Source organism: Drosophila biarmipes, chromosome 2L (assembly GCF_025231255.1).
Source record: "Drosophila biarmipes strain raj3 chromosome 2L, RU_DBia_V1.1, whole genome shotgun sequence".
Classification (NCBI taxonomy): domain Eukaryota; kingdom Metazoa; phylum Arthropoda; class Insecta; order Diptera; family Drosophilidae; genus Drosophila; species Drosophila biarmipes.
This window is the reverse complement of record NC_066612.1, coordinates 19057851-19067303: the sequence shown is the minus strand read 5'-3', so window position 1 is coordinate 19067303 and position 9453 is coordinate 19057851. Positions and strand designations below refer to the sequence as shown.

Genomic DNA, 9453 nt, shown 5'->3' with positions numbered 1-9453 from the left:
CTGATTGCCGGTGCATTCTGAAAACTTTGGTCACACTTCAAGGAACCAACTTCGACGACGTCGACTAGTGGAACTGTTTTTTAATTCTAAAACTTTAAATGGATGTTTTTGATCATGGCGAGCGAAATCATGTAATCGTTCTTCAGGATGGATACTCCCGCGAGGAAGATGGAGACGAGACCGCCATGAGGGCTAACTGCACCTGCACGCTGGTGCGCTGCAGGGACGGCACCAACATCATAGTGGACACAATGACGGCCTGGGATGGAGAGAGGCTGCGTTCGTTGTTGAGCAATCAAGGCCTAGGCGTCGATGATATCCACGTCGTTGTCTGCTCCCACGGACACTCTGACCACATTGGCTGCAACTACCTCTTCCAGAAGGCACGAATGCATTTGGTTGGCGCCTGTGCCTCGCATCGCGACCTCTACATGGGTTACTTCGCCAGTGGGAAACCGGACGAGGAACTAAAGCTAGACTCTCATGCCGAGGTGGTTGTTAGGCGATCGCCGGGACACACCCTTAGCTGTGTTTCCGTGATCGTTGACAACTCCCAATTGGGAGGACGGGTCGGAATCACCGGAGATCTCTTTGAGCGACGCGAGGACATAGACGATGAGAGCATTTGGAAGGATGCGGGAAGCGAGAACGAAAAGCTACAGCGCCAGGAGCGCTGTAAAATGGCCCGTCAATGCGACTTTATTGTCCCAGGCCATGGTCCGATGTTTGCGGTAACAGCAACAATGCGTTCCCAGCTGAAGCAAAACACTGACATTAGTAGTTAGTTTTATAAGCATATATAGCACGATGCATCGCGAGGAACTTTCCTCCATTACTAACGGTAACTAATTTTAATAATAACGACGCCCTCCGCCGCAGAAAGTTAACAGCTCTGAGCTCTTTATGAATATTTCTTAGTCCTTTTCAAGGTCGGTTAACCGACCGCGGTCTTTCCCATAAACGCGGGCGATCTTTTGGACTTCTCGAGTGACTGCTGCACACAATAAAGCCGGATGGACAAGTCGTTGCTTATTCCGCCAAACCTTGCTAGGATTGTGCACGATTATGTTAAGAATGGGGGATGGTTTGGCGAAAAAAAATTAAACAAGTCCAAATATTACTTTTATATTTCATTGTTTATTCAGTTGGTATGTTGCTTAATAAGTGTAATTATGCAAATATTGCTGGATTCATCAGTTTTTATTAAACGATCCAAACATTCTTTTAACATATTTTTTGCCAATTTGATCGATTTACTGGGATTCGTTTTGGAAAAAGAAAACGAATATAACTCAGTTATATAATGAGGACATAAAGTATAGTACAATTTAATTACAATTACAACTAAATAACCATACAAATAATTTATGCCTAAGGAAACTTATGAGTAGGAATTGAGTGCCCATTGCTCATCTTAATACACTTTTATAGTTTTGATTTTCTTTAGAAAATTCGTGTCTAAATTGATTCTAGCATGATTTAATTGTTCTCTTCCGATTGATAATATTGCACAGTTTTTGGTTTGCCAAACATGGTTGTATAATTGCATCTCGTTGAATTTCAAACGTTGTTCTCATTTTAATTTCTCTGTGATACGTTTTGGTTGTGTTAGAGGCTAAATCACTGGATTTCATTGTTAAGCTGAATTACAAAAGTCGTTTGCCTAAATAATTTACATAAAAAAGCCAAGTAAACATTGCACTATACGCAGCCCTATTTAGACTAAGTTTTCAGTTATTGTTTGCTTAAATTCTAGGCCTAAATGTAAATCTGATATTCGACTGGTTTTCGTACCGCTTTACTCTACACAAAATTCGCCAATTACTAAAATTATGCATTTCATATTGTATATTCAGTTTATATATATTAATAACTATTGCTCAGTTAAGTGTGTTTGCGTGTTCAGCAAAAATGTGCCCGTTATGAATGAGTTTTCACAATGCACTTGCACCCACTTCCTCTAACCAAACTGCTCCATCTCCATCCATCCGCTTCCCTCCGTCCTTTTCCTATTTCTTTTTGCTCGCTCAACACGACGATATCACAACAAAATGTACCAAGTAGAAGAATTAGTTATCATTATCAGTTATCGTAGACGATCACCTAACCCTAGGACCGCTTCACGTGAACGGTGGCGGCATCACCATCGGGTCGAAGGTCTGCTGTGTGGTGGAGAAGTTGCTGAAGGTCTCAATGCGGCGGTATCCCCACAAATCCATGGCTTCGACACAGACATCCTGGATTTGTTTGATCTAAAATGGAATAGGGTTGGTTTATTCATTTTACAATTGAGCAGAAATCAAGATGGTGACCGTACCTCTTCTGGCTTTAGATCCTGCATCCAATGGAATGGCGCTGATCTGGAATCACGATATGTGGAACTGACACCTCCAATGTTCACCTTGGTGTGCGTGTCCAAAAACTCCTCCACGGCTGGATCGAATGGCAGGCCATAAAACTGCAAAATATCCTGGGTCATCTCACTGGGGCTTAGGGATAAGTCCTCATAGCGAACAGTCCTGTAAGACAAAATAGTTGGTATACACTCTTTAATAGTGGGCCCATACGAGAGCTTACCTAAATCGAGACGGATACTTCTGTAGCAGCACCTCAGCTGTTTTGTAGTCATCCTGCAGATCTTGGCACACCAGTCGGGGATCCTCGCAGTCCTCGTTGCCTCCGCACCACACTCGATGCCGCCTCGATTGCATCGTTCCTCGTGGATCCCGCACCAGAAGCACAATCCGCACGCTGGAGAGGCTGCCGATAGGGGGAAAAAAACCTTGTTAGAATACTCATCATATAGATAATCGTGTATATACATGTGATGAATGATATATAATTGCTGGCGTAATAGTTGTGCACGAAGCCGTGAAGTTCACTTTGCCATAACAATGGGAGGGATGGGTTGTGGCAGCCAGTCTGGAATTGGCTTTCAATTAAATCGGATTAAAACTTCTATAATGAAGCGTTATTAGCATTTTCATGGAGCTAAGCACGAGTTGGTTTCGCGCTGAACTCCAATGGCAATACATGGGCAAACTGAAAATTGTTTTTAATTACAACACTTAAATGTATCTGTGTTTCGACTCCACTCCCGCCCCCATTCCAATTGCTAATTTATTTCATGAAAATGTTTTGCCTAAGCGGAAACAACAAAAAGTTGATAAAATGTTGGGCAAAAACGGAAACAGCGAACGTGGGTTTTTGGTGGTTTTGCGATGAAAATGGGGTCGAATGGAAGAGTAAAAGGAAGCCTTTATCAATATGCAGGAAAGGTGACAGGGGATTTCTCTTTTAGATATATAGAGCACTTGGTATACATGGAATATTTTAATAAATAATATTGTTTGTCTATTAAAAGCATTTAAGCTAGGAAAGAATATAGAATATATTTAGTATCTCAAAATGTCATTACCAAGGTATTCTATTACATTACTACTTAAAACTTAGTAGCTCACAACTTCTGCCGTTGAAGCTCATCATCATCATGAGACATAACCGCACATGCATTGCCATCACATCACCAAAGGCCCCCACACACCCACTTAACCACATTGCTAATGAGTTTGTGGCGAATTGAAACAATGTAAACATCTAAAGCTGCATCTGTATGCAAATCGTTACATACGTGCCTACGGCCTATTTTTAGGTTCAAGTGTCGTCAGCACAAAATGCATAGAATACATGACATTTTCGGAATTATTTCCCGACGAATAAAACTAGTACAAACGATTTGGAGAACACCAAATTAAATAGAATCATATTGTGAGTTCCAATCGAACAAATTGAATGTCTGAGCTATGCAAATCGACAACAGCTGCCATTTGTGAGGATATTTGTATTGAAAAAGGGTGCAAAGGCAACCCGAAATAATAACATAAACAATAACAAATAACAGTCGATTCGGGAGGGCTCCACTGTCTCTTTCACATCCGTAGAAAAAAGGGGTTCCACTGTGGGTGGGTGGTGGCAACCGCAACAGCTGCAAAAATACCAGTACCGAAAACTGTACTTGCCAAAAACCGCAAAAAAGCAAAGAAAAGTACAAAAAAAAATGTTAAAATAAAAATTCCGCGACATTAATTTCATTCAAAGTACCCAAGAAGAGCAAAGGCATGGGGAGGTCTTCAAACTGAAGGCTTTGAAAGCCACCAAAGAGGGGGAAACCTAAGCTAATATCACATTCCATTTATAACTTAATTCAAATGTAGTAAACAATGAATGCATTTCCCTAGATCACCAGCAATTTCATTTTGTTAAGTTTCGAGTTGAATAATTTAGGATGAAGTGTACTTATGTTTCGACCCAAAAATTACAATACAAAACTGTTGAAGGCCGACGTGAATTTCACTTTCGATTTAGCTGAGTAATTCGAGATGTTTTCTCTTCACTTGAGTTGTGTAATTGTGCGAAAAAGAGGCACTTGTGGCTAAAAATATGCATAGTTTTTGCCTGAACAGCAACAAAACGTTGATCCAAATGGCCTGTCGAAGAATTCTCAAGTGGGCTTCGAATATTATTTGACATTGGAATGGCTAGACTGGCAGCGTACATTTAAAATAGCTACATTTAATTTGAATAAAATAATAATTTGGCTAAAATGTATTTTCAGTGGCCTACGATGCTTCACGCAGCTGTTAATTGGTTGTTAACTGTGTCGACTCTAGGGATATATGTTTGTCAGTCTTTTATGCGGCATTTCAGCACATGCTGGCCATAATTCAAGTGTGCTTTTAATTTAATTTTAATGGCCGCCTGGCAATGCATTAAGTGCTTGTTAAATGCATTTAGCCCTGAAAAAATTGTCCATGGAGCGCGTAAAGTAGTTGGAAAAACAGCATTGCGGAGATGTTAACTTGAAACGGGCGGCAGAAGCTACTGCGATTCGACACTCTGACCCACTGACACTGGCTTTTGGCCAGTGAGTTGGCCCCAAAAACAATAAAAAAGGCATTCTAAGCATCTCCATTATGTGTGACTCACTGTTAGACTTTTTGTTGTATTCATACTTTGGCGTTTTGTTTTTATTTCAATCGGACTGCGGCAGTTGTGCGACACTCTGACACAGTTTCCAAGATCAAAAGCCGAAAATTTGCAAAAGAGAATATACGCAAAATTATCTGAAAGAAGCCGAATCAATACCGAAAGAAATGGTCCCATATGTGGCACACATGGCGAATAGAGATACGTTCACAGTTAGCCAAAGACGACGCTCTTTTGTGACCGATTCGGGGTCGAACTGGGAACCTCAAGCGATTAATCAATATAATGGGGCCCCCATCCCACTGTCTATGAGCATAAAAACCGATTCGACTGACCCTCCAGTCCGATACAGACACACCACACTATTTACATAACTTTTCCCGGGCAGAGGCGAGCGAACGAAAGTAAAAGTTGCTCACGTGTTGCTCGAGGCCTTGAACCCCGAACGCCGGCGAGGTGAACTTTTCGAAACAACTTGCATCATTAGTCAGGCGGCGGCAAAGATTTCCCTGTCCACAGACCCACGCCGAAGCGCTCCCCAGTGGCTGACCCACTAAACGACTCGCCCGCGGGGCGACTACAGAACCCAGTGTCCCGGCGTGGTCTGTCCCACTTCTGCCATGGCCCGGTATCATTCATCGGGCCTAGCGGTTGGGTTCCCATGCGTGTGCAGATGTCTCGCCTTATGGACTCATGCCCGCACTAAGTGCTGGTAATTATTTCCAGAGCCTCGCCAGCTTAGGCCTGACATAAGCTGATAATGTTGATTAAAGGCAACGGCGAAAAGCGGAAAATTGGAAATGGCTTTCCACCAATGCGATACTCCCTGAGTTATTTCAGTGATCTGGCAAACCAAACGATCAGACAGCTTTCCCAGGTGCTTGTTTCCACTCACATAAAGTATTTTTCATGCACCCTCATCACGCCCCCGATTTTACCACATAAATTCAACAGTTTTTGCAATCAATTAGGCCGTTTCTGCATATTTTGCTGCTGTATTTTCTCGTGTGCCGCGTGTTTTTATGGGGCAAAAGTAGCTTTTTTAAGAATTTGTTCACATTCATACCTGCCGTTGCCAGCACGGCGGCTGAATTTCTGCCCTGAGGTTAAAAAAAAATATTACGCATACGCTCCGTTGGCCAAAGGCTTGTAAGCGTATGCAAATGTATGTGTGTGCTCGCGTGTATGAGTGTTTATTTATAAAAATATGCATAATTGTCGCGTGCGGGCTTAAAAACGGTCGAGAGCGGGACGGAAGGAAAGCAGGGTCGAGAATTACTACGGCAAAAAATATAAAAATGCAAAATAAAATCAAAATAAGCAAAAAGAGTCCTGAAATTCAGTCTGCTCTCTGGGCCGAATAAAAATTGCCCATTTCAAGGAACTTCTGGGAAAAGTTCAAGAGTTTTCCGAACAAAATTAAGGCAAAAGCATAAAAGCATAAGAGCGGAAAAGGCAGTTAAATATGCAAAAAGACTTTGTGTGTAATTTGATTATGTTTATAATTTAAGTACACAGTGTAATCCTCGAAAAAGCCAAAAAGAATCCCTAAAACAGTGCACTAAGCCGCATAAATCCGCCAATCCTAGACATTAATGCCCTCAAACACGACCGAAAATATAGTGGAAAATATATAGAGCAACGACCACAAAAGCGGAAGCAACAAGAGGCAAAAGGAAAAGCGCTTTTAGGAGTATGGCGTTTTTGGGCAAAACACAAATAAAAAACTGAAGTAAAAAGAATTTTATCGATTCAACAATTGGCCAACAAACGCAAAATGCAGGCACGTAAAGACGGGGAGCACAACTCCCAACCATTCGGGGACGCCCCCTCCCCAGCCATTGTACTTGGCCCATATATCAAAGTAACTACAGCAAGTGCCCAGTCCAAAAAATATGCACTAATCCCACCAGTTCCGCCCCATCCTTGTGCTGCAAGCGAAAACACAACCACAACTCGAAAAACATGCAAAGCGCTGAAAACGATGACTTTCTACGAATCAACTAGGAAAATGCGTTCCCAAAATTATTCCATTGAAAGGGGCAAAACAAGAACGTAAACTAAACTGATTTTAGAAACTGAGTGCATGGCTTTTCACTCCCCACCCCTATTTTGGGGATTGTAATAATTTTAATTACATGGGACATGCGAGAGGAGAAGCAACTTCCTAACTAGCAATTAGGGCATGTAGAAGCTACTTTGCCTCGTAAAATGCAATATTTTAATGTATATCTGGAGACCTCCAGCCCGGATAAAACCGGGTGAGGGGCCCAGAAATGTTGTACAGGCTAAAAGCTTTTTACTCGAGCAAACAGCTTGAGAAAGAAAGTAATATAATTCCAAATTGAAAGTTTCTTTATTTTTGTTAGGTTTTCGGATTTGTACTGACCTCTGTGCGTGAAAAATGTCATATAAAAGGTATTTAGGCTTTATTGACCATTATCTACCCATTCCGTGCTGCCGATAAACCGCATTTCCCTCTATGCTCTGTCATTACAGATAATGAAACCATTTAACCATGGAAACGAGGCCTTGAACTTGACACACAACAGTCAAAGACCCAACTCCCATATCATATCATGTAGGTACACCCCCCAAAGCCATTCACCATCGCTGCACAACAAAGTTGGCTACAGTTCAAAGCAATCGCCCTTCACCTGAAAAATTGCGTGACTAACGAATCGAATCTAGCGAATCCTAAGGATAATACGCTGTACGATCCGTAACTGGGCCAAAGCCCAAAGGAGAACGAACAGATCAATTTCCAGTGGCAGTAGCAATGGCAAAAAGCAGCCTATGGGCCACCCAAAATGCGAAATGAAATCATGGCGAATCGTACTTCTGGTAGAAAAAAGCACCAGCAAAAAGGCAGAAAGTTCCGGCAAATGCAAACAACAGCAAATGTCAATCAAAGTCAACTGGGATGCGGCCAAGTCGAGTGGCAAAAGAGAAAGGCCCAGAGTAGCAGTTGGCTGCAAAGAAGCAGGGTTGTGAGTCGGAGCTGGGCGGTCGGTAGAGGGAGAATCAAATTAGAGGAGGCGTTACGGGGAACGTTTGCAGAGCGACTGTCTGCAGTTCCCATTGCTTTACTTTTTGCGAGAAACCTACCCGCAGGAACTGACAAAGTTGGGAGAGCCTAGGTGCAAAAGCCTCTCGGAAACTTCATTAATAACAAACTAAGGGACGGCTCTAATGGATGTGCCATGGATATATGCACGTAGCTAACCTATCCACCTATATGACAGGAAAATGTCTGAAGGTCTCGGTAAACAAACCACCGGCACAGTGGAGCAACAAAGAGCACGGGAGCCGACTCGGGGCACAGTGTCGTTTAGTCATAATCCCCTACTTCAAAATCCTCATAAAACAGACAAGTATAAAAATATAAATATTTAGATAGAAGTAATGATTAGTTTAGGTTAACTCGACTAACTTAAGCGAAAAATAATATAGGATAAAACAATATTCAGGCACATTTTTCTTGAATTAAGAGCATTCGTTCTTAAAAATCGTCAGAGCTAAGTGATGAAAAGAGAAAAATGTAAATAGATTTTATTGAAAAACATTTTGTTGTTCAGATAAGCAATTTAAATTCCGTCAATTCATCTAATTTCAAGAACATTCAAAATATTTTATTTTATATTGTTCTATTTTTAAGAACATTTTAAACTTAAAAGAGAACGTCACTACTCTCTTTTTAAAGTTAAATAGTAAAATTATATATTGGGACTATACAAATATCATACAATGTTTAATGTTTTAAGAGCATTCGTTCTTAAAAAAAGTAAGAAAAGTTAAAAAGAATTTATTCAAAAACTTTTTGTTGTTGAGATAAGCAATGTAAATTGAAAATGTTTTCATTTCTATCGTTCTATTTTTAAGAAAAATTATAACTTTAAAGAGAACGTCAGTACTCTCTCTTTGAAGTTAAGTAGTAAAATTATATATTGGGACCATAGAAGTAACATAAAATGTTTACAGTGTTCAATGTTTCAAGAACATTCGTTCTTAAAAACGTCAGAACCAAGTAATAGAAAAAAAGTTAAATAGAGTTTTTATAAAGATTTTTTGTTGTTGAGATAAGCGATATTAATACCGCCAATGTAACTTGATTCAAGAACATTGCAAATATTTTATTTTACTTCGTTTTAATTATAAAACCTCATTACTCTCTTTAAAGGTTAATAGTAAAATTATATATTGGTACTATAATACCATACAATGCTAACAATATTCAATATTTTACAGATTAATAACTTTTTGCCACTCTTTAACCTCTGCTAATAGAGTCCTACAGGACACTCAATTTAAAAACCGAATTTATTTACTTTTAACAAATATCATTCCAGACACTGTGCACAAAGTTAACCTCAAGCTCCCATTGTCAGGTTTTGTTTTTGAGCTGCCTAAAGAATGAAATTTATTGGGTTCGTGCATTTGACATGAAACCTTAGGGCGATGCTTTTG

The 9453-nt window shown here is 40.5% G+C and overlaps 2 protein-coding genes across 2 annotated transcripts in view; one reads left to right on the top strand and one right to left on the bottom strand.

Moving 5' to 3' along the window:
* The first annotated feature begins 35 nt into the window (after positions 1 to 35).
* LOC108033888 (metallo-beta-lactamase domain-containing protein 1) lies at positions 36 to 1232 on the top strand. Its single transcript, XM_017108535.2, has one exon. The coding sequence runs from the start codon at positions 99 to 101 to the stop codon at positions 783 to 785; it is 687 nt and encodes a 228-aa protein (XP_016964024.1). The 5' UTR covers positions 36 to 98; the 3' UTR covers positions 786 to 1232.
* The window catches only part of LOC108033887 (carbohydrate sulfotransferase 4), a 29696-nt gene continuing 21360 nt past the window's right edge, over positions 1118 to 9453 (bottom strand). Inside the window, exons 2-4 of the mRNA XM_017108533.3 lie at positions 2578 to 2760; positions 2318 to 2519; positions 1118 to 2252 (exon numbers count right to left, since the gene is read on the bottom strand). Of these exons, the coding sequence (XP_016964022.1) occupies positions 2121 to 2252; positions 2318 to 2519; positions 2578 to 2760 (517 nt within the window). The 3' untranslated portion in view covers positions 1118 to 2120. The remainder of the gene's footprint in view (positions 2253 to 2317; positions 2520 to 2577; positions 2761 to 9453) is intronic.

Coding starts and splice junctions, on each gene's coding strand:
- LOC108033888 (XM_017108535.2), top strand. CDS start 99: ATGGATGTTTTTGATCATGGCGAGCGAAATCATGTAATCGTTCTTCAG.